General features: G+C 42.7%; 1 protein-coding gene across 1 annotated transcript in view; it reads left to right on the top strand.

Annotated features, from left to right (window-relative positions):
- The window catches only part of ell (elongation factor RNA polymerase II), a 46,126-nt gene extending 30,952 nt beyond the window's left edge, over positions 1 to 15,174 (top strand). The window contains exons 4-12 of the mRNA XM_083767169.1: positions 950 to 1,113; positions 2,756 to 3,009; positions 4,081 to 4,205; positions 7,381 to 7,465; positions 8,585 to 9,212; positions 11,036 to 11,102; positions 11,206 to 11,377; positions 11,744 to 11,788; positions 11,923 to 15,174. Coding sequence (XP_083623295.1) covers positions 950 to 1,113; positions 2,756 to 3,009; positions 4,081 to 4,205; positions 7,381 to 7,465; positions 8,585 to 9,212; positions 11,036 to 11,102; positions 11,206 to 11,377; positions 11,744 to 11,788; positions 11,923 to 12,039 — 1,657 coding nt within the window. The 3' untranslated portion in view covers positions 12,040 to 15,174. The remainder of the gene's footprint in view (positions 1 to 949; positions 1,114 to 2,755; positions 3,010 to 4,080; positions 4,206 to 7,380; positions 7,466 to 8,584; positions 9,213 to 11,035; positions 11,103 to 11,205; positions 11,378 to 11,743; positions 11,789 to 11,922) is intronic.
- Positions 15,175 to 19,055: the final 3,881 nt, after the last annotated feature.

A 19,055-nucleotide genomic window follows, 5' to 3' on the forward strand; every position in this document is an offset into this window, starting at 1 on the left:
TATCTAGGTTTCTATATCTATGCTCTCTGCACACTCTCCGGTTCCTGTTGATTGTATCAAGGGGTCATGACCTTACTAGTCTTTTGTTTTCCGTGAGTAATGTTGAGACATTGTAGCATATGTAGCACAGTGTGCTTGCTTACTGAGGAATTGTTGGAATGTAGGCCTCATAGTCATAGTTAGGATGTGAGAAGAGACATTCCCGGTGAACAGTCTGGGGACTTTGGCTCCAGCTGGCAGCCAGTAAATGGAGAGGTTGAGCTCGGTAGCTAAAGCAATTTCTGCCCACTTTCTGCCCCACCGGATTCCGATTTTACCATGAGAAAAAACGCTGACACGGTTAAATGTATCGGACCGCCATCTGTGCTGAAATGGAGGGCTAGGAAGACGTGAGACAGAGGAGTTTACCTCTGCATCTGCAAAGGTCAAGTCTCCTAACACTTGTCCCCAAAATATGCCTACTAATAAGGTCAGTTGGAGTTCATTCACATCTCTGTCTGGACGCTAATCGGCCCCCTAATTCCAATGTAAACCCTATGACGGAGCTCAGCTAGGCAGGATGACTGCCAGCGCCGTCTCATTGGGTGCCAAACCCTCATCAAAGCGGAGGGGAATCAAAGGGGGAGGACTGGGGTCAGTGATTCGGTCATTTCGGGATGTGGGAATCCACAGTTGATAAAAAAACAATAATAGTGGCATTGCCCTAGGGTGTTTGTTATTAGTGGATTATGACAAATTAGAAGTTTGAATTTGCCAATGCTCCATCCTGGGCTCATTGAGAAAGCAATATCTAAAAATAAGTATATGAAAAGACAGCTTTTGACCTGTGACCTCCTATCCTGAAAATCCTGTAAAAACAGTCTTGTTTCTCTAAAGCTGTCTGCTATTATCATTCAGTCTAGTCTACCTCACTCTTTTGCTGTCAACACTGTCCTCTGTATTCTCCTAGTGAGGGCGGCATTCAGCTGGACTGCCTGGCCGGGATCCAGGACAAGATCACAGTGTGTGCCACAGATGACTCCTACCAGAAGGCCAGGCAAAGCATGGCCCTGGTTGAGGAGGAGACACGCAGCAGGGGTGCCATCGTCATCAAACCTGGGGGAAGATATGTAGGTAAGAAGGCACCGTGCTCTCCTGGCACGGACAGGACCACATAATCATGTGTCGGTCCCTCAGGAAACCAGACGGACTCACATTCATTCACTCACCCACTTGCAGTGAATATTATGCATGGATGAAAACCAAAAGATGAATGTAATTCTATTTCATCTTCTACATAGCTGATGATTAGATTGACTCTGTGTAAAATGGACATTAAAGGGAGGTTAGAAACAAAGGGACATGAGGACAAGAAGAGAATAGAAATATGGCTAAACTCTACCTTGTGTGTCACGGTATTAGATTCCCATTCAGACTATCCAATCGGCTCGACAGTTTCAGGGTCCAATGGAGTTACGAGGTTTTGTCCAAAGCGTTTTTATTACTTTCACAACACAGGCGTAAAGGGTGTTCAATAGCACTGATTTTATGCAAAAGAAATCAAAAAGGGTTTGATTTTGGGAGGTTTCCTTCCGACAGCAGCAACGATATCCGGGTTTAGTGCTGGTTTGACAAAAGTTAAGTTTAGTGTTCTAGGGTTAAGTACCAGGTCTTATGACTTAACTTAAGACCTGGAGGTGTGGCTAATGCTATTTGGCTGTTTTGAGTGGCTAAACGGCATTGGCCAAGCCACCAGGTATTAAGCCATAATGCAAAATAGGGCCTTGTGTGCGTTAATACCACTTTGGCTGTCTGTACCCAGATGGTTTGTGTGTCTCTCTTGGCCTGGCTCCCCAGGTGACTGCACTCACTGTGGGCCGGGCTAAAAATATGACTGGGCCCGATTCACTAAGCTGTTTACACCCATATTTTTGGGTGTAAAGGAATTTTCCAAACTTTCCAAGTTGGTAGTCTGATTCATTCATCTTTTTTTGTCTGAATTTTGAGGAAACACTGATATACACTTTCTCAAGTCTGCTCGGATGCAGACTTGCATGGGACCAAGGCTTGCTGTGTGTCATTAGAATTGGGAAGTTTTGACAATTCCTTTAAAACCCAAATATAGTGAATCTGCCGGCCAGAAACCTCATATCTCAACATTTAAATGTTTTTGTATTTTTACCCTGAGGCCAATTCTGCAAATACCTTCTAAATCTGTTCTGTAGTGCACTGTGGTGACTCTAAAGACGGCATAGTCCTCATGTCCATTTGCCATTTAAGCCATACCAAATAAGCAAAATGCCCATGAGATGACTTGATCAAACCCTCTTCTTATTGTGTGTTCATCTGCAGCTTCTTGTTTAGTGCTACAGTGTTCTGTTCTCACACTTTAAAGATTTTTTACCTCACATTTACCTCATGTGCAGATTTTCCCAGCCCCCACCAGGCAATGTTAACATAACATTAAACATATTAACATTACTTAACCCATTTAGGACGGGAACGCATCTGTGTCGCTTTAGCGTTTAACCAACTTTAACCATTATTTTAACCTTCAGCTGTTGAAAAATAGTATATATGTTTTTTGAAAAAACAAATCTTTGAATATAATATTCTTTCACAGCAAACATTTTTAACTCAAATCTTTGCTTCTGGGAGTGGGAGGTCCCTGGAACAACATATTATAGAAATATAGGTTTTTCCAGAAATCTGTCAGGATTTAGAAGACTTGTAGAATCTGGTCTCAGTCCTAAATGGGTTCATTTCTGAACACCAGGGAAGAAGGTTCAAATCCGGAAACCGGCTCCCGGCCTCTCGGACATCGCCCCGTCAAGGAGGACGTCCCGGCCGGTCATCATCTCCAGCAGCACGCTCAAAAAGAGCGGCGTGCAGCAACAGAGGCCACTCCGAGAGCGCCTCACACACGTGCTGGCCCTCAAGCCATACAGGAAGCCTGAGCTCATCGTCAGACTGCAGAAAGAAGGCCTCTCGCAGACGGACAAGAATCAGCTGGACAGCCATCTGCAACAGGTGTCACTCACACTCTTCTGTCACTCACCCCCCCCCCCCCCAAAAACCGATTGTTTTCTGTGAGCGAAAGTGGCCATAGCATAACCCCTAACACAGACGTTTCCCCTTAACCCATTATCCTGAATTTAATGTCTGAACTCATTCACTGCCAGATTAACTCATTTACCGCCAACACCCCCATCTGGTGTCTGAAAAGGGTCATTTAATACGGCCAGACTCTTAGTTTGAAAGCGGTTTCACTCTGTAACCGAGACCCAGGAAGTGAATTAGCGCTATGTAACGGGTTCCGCACTTGTTATTTAATTCACCCAAAATATACATTTTGTAACCAGGGATCATTATCGTTTAGACTGAGAAATGAGGTGTAAATCAAGCTTGTTTTGAGCCAAAAATAAGAATCCGAGATATTACGATTCTAAAAACTGCGGAATTTTCACTTAATTTCGTTTCTTTTTTTTCTTTTTTTTCATCGCACCGCAACTGGAAAGCTATGAGCGCGTATAGAACGCAAACACAACAAAATGCGATCCCGGCGCCGAGTGAGAAATGCCTAAATTGCCACCCACTGCCAAATTATAATTTTTTGTATTTCCGTACCTTTTAAGTAGTCACAGAATATTAATGTTCACTACGATCGCACGCCCGACTGTTGACTATCATAGAGCCGTCGCTGCATATTCGCAAAGCTAAAAACACAAACTACATCAGAATACATACTTGGGCCTTCAAAATACATGCGTCAAAACGGGTCATTGGCAGGGAATTAAAAAGCATATGGGGTGGTAAAGGGGTAAGGTTTTTCCGGCCTTTTGTTCCAATAAACTCAATTGGATGTGTTCACAGGTGGGAAGTTGGGTGTAGCTCTGTCACACTCAATCGGTAAGCCATGGCACATATAACGGAGGAAACACATGATTGTCTACTCTACACCCTCTCCAACACCAGCAGTGACAGAGACTACATGGAGGAATTGGAATATAAACAACTAAATTGGGAGAACATTTAAAGGAAAAGCATACTGGCCCACTCTGGGACGACCCGTTAAGTGTTATTGTGTTTCTGATGTTCCAGGTGGCTATCCTGAGTGCGCGAGACAACACCTTCACATTGAAGGACTCTTTGTTTAAGGATATTCAGAAGGACTGGCCGGGCTACACCGAGGGAGACCAGCAGCTTCTCAAGAGAATCCTTGTTCGGTATGTGAGGAGATGTCCTGTGACGTAGACACGGATGGCATTCCATGCATCACATGTTTCTGTTCATGAGAGATGTTGGTGCAAGAAATGCCTGATACATCCGAACCCTTGAATTGCGAAAATCTGTTCTAAAGACAACTAAACAAAAGAAAACACACTCATGATGATTCAGACTTTGAAGCCTGAAACGTCACAGCACAGTGCAATAAAGAACATATGTGGGAGCGTTTTGTTTTTTCTTTTGATACAGGTTCTATGGCATTTTCTTGGATTCATTCCTAAATAATTCCTGGGTTTGTTGAGTAACCGTTGAGTAACAGTTTATGATACACATACCCAGCATACCAGCTCGGTGGTCTTGTGGTTAAAGTATCCAAGGTTGGAAGGTCGGGCGTTCAGTCCAAGACATACCAAAAACTATAAAAATTGCGATGCCCCCCTGCTTGGCATTCAGCGTGGAGGTTTGGACTGGGGCAAGTCCCTGTGACATACTGTCCAGGGGTCCAGGGGGTGGACTTGTGAACAGGAGATGGGCTCCTTGACCTCTGGGCCACATGGTTCTAAAGGCTACTTTCTTAGCTATGCGTACACATTACCGGCTCCACATGAAGCTCTATAGCTTCAGGTGGTAAGCTGCTTGCATAATAAGAATGCATAGATGTTGTTTTGTGTTAAAGCTATTATCACTGATGATGGCGTATTGCTGATCTTCTATTCGAGAGAGTGTGGAGCGCAGTGTTGGTTATGGAATGCGAGTTGTGGCAGCTGGTAACACTTTTAAAGCGAGATCTATCTTTTTTTTCTTTTCTTTTTTTCATAAGGAATGACTTGCATGCATTGAGCAACTTACCCTTTGGAACATCCTATTAAAGGCTCTGTTTTAAGTGGTCATCTGGGGTTATGATATGTATTTACGTGACTGCAACACACCACCATCCCTGCCGTCATGACATATACGTATTACTCAACCATGGTAATGTAATACTTGTTTCTATCTGGTAGAATGACAGGTGGCTCTGCAGTCCTCATGACACGTTCTGTTTGCTCCACTGAATGTGGACTAAGTGTTCTCTTTGTTGACAGCATGCACTGCTGGCCTTCTTCCCAGTGGAAAAATCTGGTTTCTCAAGATCTGGGGCAGTAAGGAAACGCCAGCTCCCCAGCTAGCTATATATAGACCAGGCATTAATTCTCAGTGCTTACTTTTGGTTTACCAAGACGGCTCATAATGTATTGCATTCTGGAAAAGTATGTGTGCATGCCAGTGTACTAATGATTGCACACATGCATGCCTCCTGTTTGTGTGAACGTGCGTTTGCACATGCACGTTTTATTTTTATATTTATTTCAGTCTCTCTTCTGCACTTTGAGCCTTGCGGTTAGTTTATCAGCTGACTCAATCCATAGCCTCCCAACTGACCCTCTCCCTCCTCCTCTTCTGAGTTTGAGCTGCAGCAGTCAGTCTGCTGCCTGTGATGCAACAGTGTTCTAGCACATGCTGATCCATGTGCGAGATGGCAGTGGTCCAAGGTCCAGCTGTATCTGTGATTTTGTGTGCCTGCTAGCATGCCCATTGCTCCTGACTGACGAGCTGATTGGCTGCCCGTCTGTCTGACTGTCGAGCTGCCAGCCTGGTGTTCTTGGTGGCTGTCTTGTTGACTGAACCACTACCTCCCCAAGTCCTACTGCCTGTCAGGCACGCTGCCCATCTCTCCATTGAACAGCACACTTGTCTTTCTGTACCCCAGCTCCCCAACCCCACTGAACTAGGGGTGGGGCATTAACAAGTCTTGCTGTATCCCACTGCCCCCTACTGACAATGCACTGTGGTGACTCTAAAGACGCCATAGTCCTCATGTCCATTTGCCATACCAAATAAGCAAAATGCCCATGAGCCATGACATGATCAAAACGTCTTATTGTGTGTTCATCTGCAGCTTCTTGTTGTAGTGCTAGTGCTACAGTGTTTGGTGGTGAGTCGTTTCAGGACTGTAACCTTAAAGAACCATGTCAATAAAATAGACTATATAAAAGTACTGAAGGCATTGGCTTCATTTCTGTGAGACTAATCCTAATGGTTAGTGATTATATAAAACATAAAGCAGCCCACAAGGCTATTTCTTAGTGGGTGGCTGTTCCTTAAGATTCCTTAATCTGTGTTTGCAGAGGTGTTCTTTCATAATGTGTTCTTCATGAATGTTCAAAGATTTTATAAGGTGTGTTTACGTGTAGCTTTTGTATGACAGATTAGTCAGAGAACTCTCTACTAATCGGTTAAACTGTGCGCATCATAATCATCATAATACATCAGAACAACATTTTGAACTGTGGAAAGAACAAAATGTGATACAAGGTCATGAGCCATGTCTAACATGTGCTGCTGATAGTGCCACTAAATTGTGTGGAGAGAAATTCCTCTGATCTCAAAGTCTTGGATGTTCTAGAACAGACTGGTCTTTTGAGGCTGTTACTGGGTTATAACTTCTTCGTAACTTCTCAAGCCTTTCCCTGGGAATTCAAGAGTGTTTTCAGGCAAAATGTTAAGTAAATTCCCTCGATTCCAATTTTACTCTTGTCACTCATGGCTGCGACAACCTCTCGCTTTGTTCTTAGATGAAAGCATGATTTACTTGGTATTATAAATCCTTTTGCCCCTTTTATACAGCCTGTTCAAGATGGGAATTTTGCGCTCTTATTCTACCCGCTGTTCTGTATAATGGGTATGGGCATGGAATGAGGGGGCATTATTGTGCAAAGGAATTGCCGGTCTGTTTCAGCAGGTAATGATCACTTGACCTGCATAGATTTATTTAAGATGGTGTCTCTCTGTTCTTGTTTAGTCTGATGAAGTGTATGGACTTGAAATGTCACTCTTTGTGTTGGACACCTTAATCAATTATGGTAGCTACGGTGTGTGCAGACCCCCATGTGTGCCTTTTGGCCTGTTCCCCAATTGAGCGGGTACCTCCATGTATTTATCACAAACCCATTTCTCGGATTGTAACAATACCCACCACCATGTGTTTGCATGTAAAAGAGCGTGCTAGAGAGCGAGAGATCAAGTGAACAAGAGAAAGGGGGAGAGAGTAAATATGTATTTACTGGGTATTTATTTTACATGCAGATACAGACCCACTCTCACTTATATTTGTGGTGTGTGTTTTTTCTCTCTCAGGAAACTGTGTCAACCTCAGAGCACCCCTCCACCAGAGAACCCAGTGAGCCCACCCAAAGAGCTGCCCAGCAGTTCTCCATCTCAGGTGAGCATTGTGTCACTTCTTCTGCTGTACATCGTGTGTGTGTGTGTGTGTGTGTGTGTGTGTGTGTGTGTGTGTGTGTGTGTGTGTGTGTGTGTGTGTGTGTGTGTGTGTGTGTGTGTGTGTGTGTGTGTGTGTGTGTGTGCTCTCTTAATCCACTCTTTCATTCTATATTATTGCTTCTGCGCCTCTTCATCTCAGGCCAGTCCTAAAAAGAGTTCCCCAATTTTCAGTCCCATTAGGAAGGAGGAATGAGTTGCTCTTGTTTATTATTAGCTCCTATCTCTAAGGGGGTTCTCACCTCAGACACCTAATGTCCCTTCCATTCCTTCCTTCCTCCCTCCCTTCCTCAGTCTGTATTTGCAGACACAAACACTGCCCCCAGGCACTTTCCTAGCTAAATTGGTTTAAAACAAGTACCACAGATGGTTAGTCGTACCTGTGGACAGTTCATCAGCATAGGCGAGTATTGTCTCCTGGGAGCTCCGCTGCCAAAGTACACTGGTTAAGGAACTGTGCGGGTCAGTGCTCTAGTCCCCTGGAGTTTTTTGAGAGTCTTAAATCATCCTGTTAAGACAGACGGCAAACCAGAAACCATACAGTGATTGGTTAGCCGCACCCAAAGTCATTACAATAAGCCAGGTCAAACATAGCCTGTCTGTAATAGAATCCCCGGTATTGTGCTGAAAGGGCATGGTCATCATCGATTCTGTGCTGAGACTACACATCCTCTCTTCTCTCTCTCTCCTCTCACCACCCCCCTCTCCAGCTGACAGCTTATACAGTAGTCCCTCCACCTCTCTTCACTTTTTAAGGGAGTATTGAGACTTCAAGTTGGTTCCTTGGTCATGTTAACCCATTAAAACGTGACATTTGGCTATATACAGTATAGCAACGTGTGTGTGTGTGTGTGTGTGTGTGTGTGTGTGTCTCTCTCCATGGCACGACAAATTTGGGAACTACTGGTTTAGAAGGCATTTGTAGAATCGGCCTCGGGTCTTGGTTTTGTACTGTAGGTTTAGAAAAAGAAAATCTCCCTCACTCAAGATGAAGCCAGTTCACACTGAACCCCTGTTTGAGGGCCAGCTTATAAAATCACTGTCCTTATCTTTCCTCTGCCAGAAACGGCCCGCTGCAGGTTTCATCGACCCACTTGACAAAAAGAAGCCCAGAATATCACACCTCGCCAGCAACGCAGCCGCAGCACCAGTCAATGGAAAGCTCAGCTCTTCCAACGGCAGAGAGGCAGGCGGCTCGCAGGCTGGGTCGACGGCGGCCGCAACGGGCACGTCCATAGCGGACAGTAGCGCAGTGTCCAGTGCCCCGCTGCTCCCCTTGCTGGACATCCCTCGTCCCTTCGAACCGCTGTCGGACGTCAGTAACGACTCCAACCATAACGGCCGAGACTGTGAGAGCCAGGAGGCGGCCGTGTCCGAGAGGCTTGGCCAGCCACCCTCCGTCCTCCCGGGGCCCGCGCCGCTCGCCGTGCCCGTGCTCGCATCCTCATCCCCGGGACACACAGGCCTGGATGGATCCCGGGACAAGAGTCTGCCGTCCCTGCACGGCAAGTCCAAGAAGAAATCGAAAAAACACAAAGACAAGACCAAGGCGAGGGAGCGGGAGAGAGAGAAGGAGAAAGAAAAGGAGAGGAAGGGGAGCGAGGAACATGTGCCTGAGCCAAAGCGAACCTGTGAGATTAGCTCTAGCCCTGAGGGTCTGAAGAGTAGCAGTATTCCACACAGAAGCACAGGTGAGACATACACACGCACCATCTACTTCATTTCGTATTATTATAAATATAACCATGCATTGGACAGTGGCTGTCATGACTCCCACTTTACCTGATACAAGATTCCAGACTGTAGACTAGAGGAAGGAATTACTGGTGTGACTGGTGGGACACCAAGGAAGATTAGAGAAGGAAGTGACATGGTCACGTGACTGTGCTGCGCCATGACACTTTCATGGGAGCCAAATCTCGCACCGGAAGTTACATGAATACAAAGCAGTAAATGGAGCAAGCTTGACCAGCTCATAACAAACATTATTTATTGAGACCTGCGTCATATAATCGGTTCATAGAACAAATAGAAAGGTAGGAGCACACACCAGTATAATCGGTTCAGGCATATAAAAGAAGACATCACAGTTTGTTTTCTAATCACTTGCTTTTCGATGTGCAGTAAATCATTTTATTTGAGGATTTAAACAGCAGCAGGTATCGTTTCTGTTCCGGGGGTATCGTGAGATTTGGCTGTCAGACAGGAAACGGTGGACAGTCTCGCGATACTTCGTTCAGAAACATACTTTTAGCTTTTTAGATACCTCTATAAAATTACACAGTGTACACATCGAGAAGCAACACAGCAGACAATAATGTTTTAAATGTCTTCTGTTTTTTGCCAGAAGCGATTACTTAACCCATTCTGAACGGGCACCCATTTTGGTGTCAGCATCATGTTATGCTTTAGCTATTGAAAAATAGCAGATCTACAAGCTCATATCGCGCCACCGAGTGGCGCGATACGAGCTTGTAGGTCTGCTATTTTTTGAAAAATCGAAGAACGACTGACATTTTTTTAATCTGATCTCAGGTCAGAATGGTTTAATCAGACCAGTGTCTGTCCAGTGGAAAACTCGTATGAATCTGATCTCAGGTCAGAATGGGTTAACAAAAGATCTGAGTCATTCAGAAATATTGTTTGTGTAGTTCATAAGCTGGTCACTCATTGACTCCAGTGCATTCTGCCGAACTTTCGGGTGCAGTTTGGCTCCCATGGTGCGACGAGTCTGCCATCTGGAATTGCGTGATAGCGAAAATGACGTTGGTGACTTTACCTCCATTTCATATACAGTACCTTGCTGGACACGAGGTAGTCACCAGTTTGAGCAGTAATGTGTATGTGACCCATTTGTACACTAGAGACCTCTGCTGTTCAACATGTGTAACTCAAAAAGACTCACTCATGTACATCAAATTGTTATCAGTGTGTGTTATCAGAATGTGCACAGAATGCCACTGTGCTATTGCTTTTTTGTCTCTCTCCATCAAGACAAATTATAAAAGATCTTTAAAAGAACATACTGGTATTAAGCCCATTTTATGTAATACTTGACATTTTGGCAGAATGGCAACCATTTTCCAAACCATAACGTGGTTTGTAATCATTTTGCAGATACAAATATTTCCAACACAGTTAAATATCTGCATTTTATATCCAAACACTTTTATTACAGTATAATGCATTTTAAAACCTGCATTTGATTTGAAACGCCAATCTGAAAATAGTTCCTGCAGTAAATAATAATTTATGGCTGATCTCCAAACATGCCTTAGTATTAACTATCCAATGATCTTAGCCTACACTAATTAAATTATTCATTAATTTGGAGAACATTGAAACAAATACAAACTAATTTAAAAAAGGCATTAACGCGAAAATGGTCTACGATTATGTGTGTCATACTGTATGGCTAAAGTTGTGGAGAGACAATGATATGTATTGATGCTTATATTAATAAAATAAAAATAAATTAATGCCTATTATTTCGTGACCTTGCTCTTGGTTTCAGAGCTGAATGGACTGTTCAACGACACCAGTGTTCCTTCGTCATCGGCCGAGACGGCAGACTATTTCAAGTAAGTGCTACAGCTTAAATGCATGAAAAATCCAATGTTTTCCCTCTTAAAAAATATATATATCATTGCAATGACTCTGTCTTCTTCTCTCTCTCCTGCATAGGAAGTACATGGTGATTGGCTCCCCGGAGCAGCGTCAAAGTTACAAAAATGACTTCAACGCCGAGTACAGTGAGTACCGTGGCCTGCATGCCCGGATAGAGGGGATCACACGGCAGTTCACCGTGCTGGACACCGAGCTCAAACAGCTCCCGCAAGGCACAGACAAGTATAAGGTATGTACTGTACGTATAGCCCTTTAAATGGGTGCACTGGGTGTTGTACATCATCCCTTTTACAAGTATCGTTTTATAGCTCTTTTCCTGTCCCTGTTATTGAGTATCACTCGACTACCCAGGCCTTACTGTGCCAGTTATTGTACTTGTATTAACCCATTTTGACCTGAGATCAGATTCTAAAAATGTCTTCTACATCCCGACAGTTTTCTGAAAAAGCTATGTTTCTATGTCAGTCGTTCTTCTATTTTTCAAAAATCGCACACTAGACTAGCTAAAGCATAACATAATGCCACCAAAAGGGGTTCCCGCCAAAAATGGCTTAAGTTGATATCCTTCACACTTTTATCTTATCTTTTTCAACAGACAATCCACAATCAGATACTCCAAGAGTATCATAAGATAAAAAAGGTAAGATTCAGACACTTCTTGCTCAGATGATTGTGATATTTATACCATGGTTTACCATTTATACAATCGGTATACCGACCGGTATACCGTCTGTCTCTTTCTAATGCTGTGTGTGCTTCCTCTCTACTTTGCAGACTAATCCAAACTATAGCCAAGAGAAGAATCGCTGTGAATATCTACACAACAAACTGGCACATATAAAGAAACTTATAGCTGAGTATGATCAACAGCAACTTCAAAACTGGCACTAGTTTAGACTGTTTCCCTTTTCTCTCTGGAAACCAGGCAGAGAAAGGAAAACTCTGGATTCCGCTTGCTCTAAAAAGTACTTATGAAAGATGCCATGAAGGGAGTATTTCCCCTCATTGGGGCCAAAAGCACTAGTGAGGACAAAGCAGACCATATGATCTTTTCCTCTTTTTTTTTCTCTCTCAATCCTTTTGGGGTTTTTTTGTCTTGTCCTTTTTTGGAGGAGGAGACTGGCTGGTTTGGCCATGTCTCTCTTGTCTGTGTAGCTACACTGCATCATGTCCCTCTGTGTAGCTACACTGCATCATGAGAAAGGTCCTGTGTGGCAAGTCCCTTTACCCACCCCTCAGTCTTATGAACCCTCATCTCACAAGGGGGAAACTACATTCTTTTGGAGATCTCCTAATAATCTTTGGCTTTAGTCTGAAAGGAAATGGACATTGAGATGAATCTGCAGACTGTATGCCAAATGCAAATAGCTTGTTTTGAGTACACAGGAACAGGAATTACATAGAACAATTATTTTCCCCATATATTGAAATGGAAGGTTCTGAACCTATTTTACTATGGGTTTTTCATTTCCCTTTTTAATTTATTTTGACACTTGTAGGAGTAATGAGTCTGTTTAGAATTTTACACTCCTCAATATCAGTATGACAAAGCAGTGTCTTGTTTTGTTTTTTGTCTCTGCGTCTTGTCTTGAACATCAGCCAGTATTTCATTCAAAAGCTGCCTTGGCCATCAAGTTCTGTATCTGCTGCAGTCAGTTTGTTCCTTGTTTTTTCTCCCCCTTTTAATGAAATAACAATATACCTATCGATTGAATGAAGACAACGCAACAAAATGTACACCGTTAGGCACAGGTGTGTGTGCTGTGACTGTCCTTAAATGATGTGCAGATGTCTTAACAAGGGGGAATGTGTAAGAGCTGCTCTTAGCTCATGTTATTTTCATTCAAAATATAGCTTGACTGCAGCTGTGAAACACAGTCCCCTCATTAAGTCTTGACAAGTTGTGATGCGTGTCTATTAAATGGTTACATCAAGGGTCCTTGCTTTTATCAATTAGGATGTAATGTAGGATTATACCTAGCCTTTGTTGGCCAACATTACAATCCAGTTTAGTTTTTTTATGTTTGTAGCGATAACACATAATTTTCTTTTTATATTTAATTGCTGACTCGACTCTTCAGCATCACAGTTAAGGAAATCCTTTAATTGTAAGATGATGAGGACATCATCCAAAAGCCTCCCCTTCTCCACTTAAGAATGTGCACAAAAATGTCTGGGTTAAACCACACATCTGGCGCCCAAAGTTATCATTGTAACCTTACTCATGTTTTTTATTTTGTTTACAGTGTATATAACAAAACAACCAGGAAAAAACAAATTAAATAATTTGTGTTTTATCTCATAACCTACTTGATGGTCATTAAGACGACTGTTAGGGTGAAGCCGCCCTCAATCAATTCTCCAGTCTGGAGCGGATGACTCTACCAACAGTCTGTGCCTGCCTGGTGGTCCTACTGCAGGGCTCCCTTTTTTAAAGGCCTCTCAGCGAAGGAAAGCTTATCCGTGATGATTTTTGCCTTTATATCTGTAGAACATGATACCGGATGTTTCATAAGGATGAACAAATCCATTGGTCTTGGATCAGCACCGCTCTCTCTGAGAAGCTTTCTGGAAATGCATTCAAGTTTTAAAACCTGTCCGAAGATTTTAAAAGTGTGTGTGTGTGGGGGTGAGGGTGGGGGGGGGGGTAAAATAACATGGCTGTAACGGAATTTCCTTTGAAAAATAACAGAGTTGAGTTTGGTTTAGTCGACAAATGCATTTCTTACATTGGCCTTTTTTATGTGAATATGAAAAATCAGCACTTTTCCTGCTAATCTTGCTGTTACCTGGGTTTTTTGTCCAAATGAAACTTTTCTCTTTGTCCATCAGAGTGCATGCTTATGAATGTGTTATAATGACCAGTATTTGTATCTTTACTTGAAACAACTGCCCAAGGACATACAAATCCAAGCAAAGGCCTATAGTCCAACTGAAGTAACATCCATTAAAACATAGCTCTGGCCAGCATGTATACCAAAGTGCATACCAAGTTGGATGAAACAAAATGCTCTGTTAAGGCGCTGGCAAAGAAACATAACGTGTTTTCACTGTATTCTCTACTTCCATTTTGAATTTAAAATATATTTTATTTTTAAATGATCAATCCCACATGAAGCTTCATTCGGACTTCATTCAGATCGTTCAAACTTTGTTCTGAGAGTGATCGATTACTCGGACCGTACGTGAGAGGTCTCTCACTCAAAATAGGGATCTGCTTGACTGGGCCTAGATGTTTAAATGTCATCTTAAAACCTGATGTATGCCTCCTGGTATGACTGTCCTGTGCTAGAAATGGCCGATCACCAAGCTCACAGTGTGTCGCGGATGTGACACTTGAGTTTGTAGATTGGCCATTTCGCCCCTGACACCATCGGCATCATATAAAGGAGCATACATTTGGCTAGTTTTCAGCTTTGTCATCAACTTTAAAAATGCAAACACTACACATGGCCAATGCTCAGAGTTCCAACAACACCATGCTGAATACTACTGGGTCTCTAGACTGGTGGATCTGGAAACATGATGTCAGGGCGGGAGGGGAGGGGAGGGGTGGGAGAGAATGTGAATGTTTTGCAACCTGAATCAACTTTCAGCATTGCCTGGTAGCCTGCTGCAACCCTTTAAAAAGATGAGCTAGTTTTCACTGTTCTCATTGTAAAGTTGTTTTCTATAAGACATTCTGATACAATTACTGTATTACAGCTCTGCTGTGGTAAAATATCCATTTTGAATCAAATCATCAGTAAAGGTGGTCAACATTTCGCCTGCATATGGAGCAAATTGTTGGAAAGCATTGATATGCCAGCACAGGAACAGGAATGAGTTGATTGTGCCAAATGACCTGTTGTATAGGTTTTCTCTCTGATTATAAATATGCTGCTGTATAAGCAAAGACTGCTTTGGAGAAGAGTCATCCGTGATGTTGGCGCTAAAACCCAAAGCACGCTTTTTGAAACCATAAGGGACTGGGACTGAAATTGATCTTTATTTCAATAAACTTCTTTAAAATCCTCCTTTGTGAAATTCTGAACCAGTTGTTCTTAATTATTTTATTGCATTCATGTTGTTGCGTGCTGTTTGACTGTGGTCTCCTTTCATGCTTGGAAATATTGTTCTATATAGTACATTATTATTTTGTGGAAGAATTCAACATGGGTTGTGTACGGAAGCTGCCAAGAACAATCTACCAAAACAAGAGTATAAGTGTAAGTAAATTTACTGCCAACTGTTTAGCATCAGACCATCTTAAATTCAGTGTATAGATGTCCTGCACTGCTTCTAAATTTAAGTCTTTCACAAGGCAATTTAAATGACACCATTTTGTTTAACTAAATGTTCTAATATGAGAAATAAGGTAAAATAAACATGGGGCGAGATATCCACTCTGTGGGGCGAGATAGTCACGCTTTTCGAAAAGTGAAGGCTGCTCGCCCAAGCTCGTGGATATCCACGGCTTGGGGCGAGCCGTCTCGGAGAGAGAGATTTTTACCTGTACTTTGAGATTTTTCCTGTACTTTTAAACAGAATAGTTTTGTTTAACTTTTGGAAACAATGTGGACATAATTTATGGGCACTTCAAACTCTACAAATGATCTAAATGCCAATCGTTTTTTTGTAGGTTTGATTGTCCATTTACATGTTATATATTATATATTTTGTCATGATGGCATGCAGTAAGGTTGGTCTCCTGTAGATGGCAGCATTGCCTTAGTGCTATCGACTTGAACAGAAATATCCTGTAGTGCACCGTTGGGTCTTCTGCGTTGCATTGTTTTGGGTAATTCATAATGTCTTCAGGAATCCGTTAAATGAGCAAATGATGTGCATGATGCGATCATACCTACTGCACTATGTAGCTATATATATATATATATATATATAGCTAATTCCAGTTGTCTGGCCTTTCATTATCTCACAGGAATGTGCATTGTTTGTTTGCTGAAGCTTGCATGTGGTCTGTACTGAAATGTGCATCCAAAAAAGGGCCTTGGCATAGCACAAGTGCAGCAAGGCGACAGTGAGGACAAGCCTGCAGCAGTCTGACACACCGTGAAAGATCCCAGAATCCACATAACCGTGTTCCAGTTGGCCTGGCCTAGTTTTACAGCCTTGCTATCCTCCTGTTGGCTGCAGTCCCGATGTTGGCCTCAGCTCGACTACCAGAGAGCTTGGGGGTGTCAGTGAGTTCACTGTGGCAACATGCCATCTCCTCCCTCTCTCCTCCTGGCTCTCCCCTAAACATACAGCAGCATACTACACACTGGACATGTTTACTATCACAGCAAAGATGGAAGGCTCCCCTCCCCTCTGTATTTACATTACATGGCATGTCTTTCATTTGGGAATGATTCTGAAACTAAATCTAGAATCTACAACTATTTCCTGTGATTATTCAATTAATTACTTTATTGATTCATTGAATAATCGAGAAGGGAGTTTTTTTTTTAAATAAATTATCAATGAATATACAAACCTAATAGATTTAATAATTGACAGAATTGATTAGTCTGACTAACATAAGTATACAAACAAAGTACCAGTAAGACGCCTGAGGGCGAGAAGCGTAAAGGGCGAGGTCGCATGCACTAGCCATATATGGAGCGTGTCTTGAGTTTACTGGTTTTGATGAGGTCAGATCAACATATGCAATGTCACAACAGGTCAACTCCATATATGGAGATCTAAGGGTGGCCGCGGGGGCAGTGTCTTGAGTGTACAGGGTTTTATGAGGGCCCAGGTAGGGCCGGGCCTTCATTTTATGCCTGTTGGCATGCATCTATAAGACAAGACTATGCAGCTAGTCTCATGGGTTGATGTACAGCAGGGGTGCCCAAAAGGTAGATCGCGATCTACCAGTAGATCACAAAGGCTTTGCAGGTAGATCACATGACATGCCCCTAAAGAATATTTAATTAAAACTTGAATTAAGTTGACTTGATTGATTGACTGACATAAAAAAGGGCCTGTCAGCTCAAACCCATAATGCAATACTTTGTTTTCAAGAGTGTTGCTGTGCACAAATGTCGGTAGATTACAAATGAAACAAAAAAAACTCTAGGCCTACCTATTCCATATCTCCCCTTTCCCATTCCAAGTGCATTTGTCTTAAATGTAATGCCAGCGCCGCTATTCCAAAGCCATTTTCAGCAATGGTATTATAATGTTTTCATCGGGTATAGATCTTGTTGAGCTGGTCATTTTGAAAGTAGCTCTCAAGTCAAAAAAGTGCAGGCACCCCTGATGTACAGCAACTGTACACATTCAAGTTCAAAGAGATGAATTGTTTTCATTCACATTATATATATAATATATATAGGCATATTATATAAAGAACCTGGGGTTTATTATCGATTCTGATACACATATTAATCATGTTACCAAGACTGCCTTCTTACCCCGAAGGCGGGGTTGGCGAAAGGGCCTTTCTGAGGGAGTTTGCATGTTCTCCCCGTGTCCCCTAGGGTAGGTACCCTCACAAAAAACATGCAGTAATCCTGGTCACTAAACTGCCTCCCCCTGGCCAGCCGGGGCGCCTGATGGAGGGGAAAGGAACTGGTTGGAATAACGTGTTCCTTCCACGCGCTACGTCCAACCAGGGAAACTCCCCCCTGTCAGGTGTAAAGGAGCAACTTGGACACTCAGGCATGAAGGAAGCATGAGTTCAGTCCGTTGCTCTCCCCTTGTCCCCCATATATGGGGACTAGGTTGGTGGAGGGTGTGTAGAGCCCAGGATCACATTAGATGATTGACACAGGGGTGAAAAATGGGTTACAAAATCGTGGGATAAAAATAAATATATATATTTTTAAAAAAAGACTGCCTTTCATCTTGAAACATTGCGTGAATTAGAGCTGTATTAGACGATGCAAAAACATTGATCCACGCCTTTGTTTTCTCTCAACTACTGCAATGCACTTTTTTCTGGCCTGCCAAAGAAAACAATTGACTGGCAAAATGCAGCACCCAGAATTTTAACTAAAACTAGTTGAGAGAACATATTACTCCAGTTTTAGCCTCAGTACATTGGCTCCTGGTTGTTTTTAGGATTGATTTTAAATGTATTTTACTTGTTTATAAAGCTATCAATGGTCTTGATAGATCCTACGCATCATTATTTTTAAAAGTAAATTTCCCTGCTTCCCACCCTTTAAGGGCCTTTGAGGTGCTGTGGTACCACGGGCAAGAGTTGCATGCATATTCGAAGAAACCTTGTACAAGGGCTCATGTTAGGGTCTTCAAGGTGTTTTTGTTGACCAGTGAGGAGATCCTGTACAGGGAAGTTGCAGAAGCAGACAAAGTTGATTATATTACTGCATGTACATGTATATGCTGTGTGTGTGTGTGTGTGTGTGTGTGTGTGTGTGTGTGTGTGTGTGTGTGTGTGTGTGTGTGTGTGTGTGTGTGTGTGTGTGTGTGTGTGTGTGTGTGTGTGTGTGTGTGTGTGTGTAAAAAAAGACCATAATGTTAACGACAAAATTATATGGGTCATTATGAAATTATGACCAGTTAGTTAACCCAATTCTAGCAGGCTGTCTGCACCTAAGGTCTGCACCAGTGTGGTGCGCGCAGTGATCACACCCCATAGCCGGGAAGGATGGAGGGTTGGTCTGCTTTTAATGTTTATACTTTTGTTTATTTTTTATTATTTTTTAATATATATTTTTAAGCGAATATTATCTAGCAGCTATGGTGTGTGGACTGTGGAAAGTTGAAACACATATAGAGGTGGTGCAAATTGCAATAGAATACCATAAGGCTCAGGCAGCAAAGTTTTACTGTCTGCGGTTGCTAGACAACCAGCTAGCCAATTGCAGTGCGACGAAAACGTCCTTTGGGCCTATGGGCTCTAGACTCTACTCTTTGCTAGTGGCCACCCTTGTCATATTTATTCACGCCGGGCAAGA

This window comes from Protomyctophum parallelum, assembly GCF_964188405.1.
Source record: "Protomyctophum parallelum genome assembly, chromosome: 6".
In the NCBI taxonomy this organism is placed as follows: Eukaryota; Metazoa; Chordata; class Actinopteri; order Myctophiformes; family Myctophidae; genus Protomyctophum; species Protomyctophum parallelum.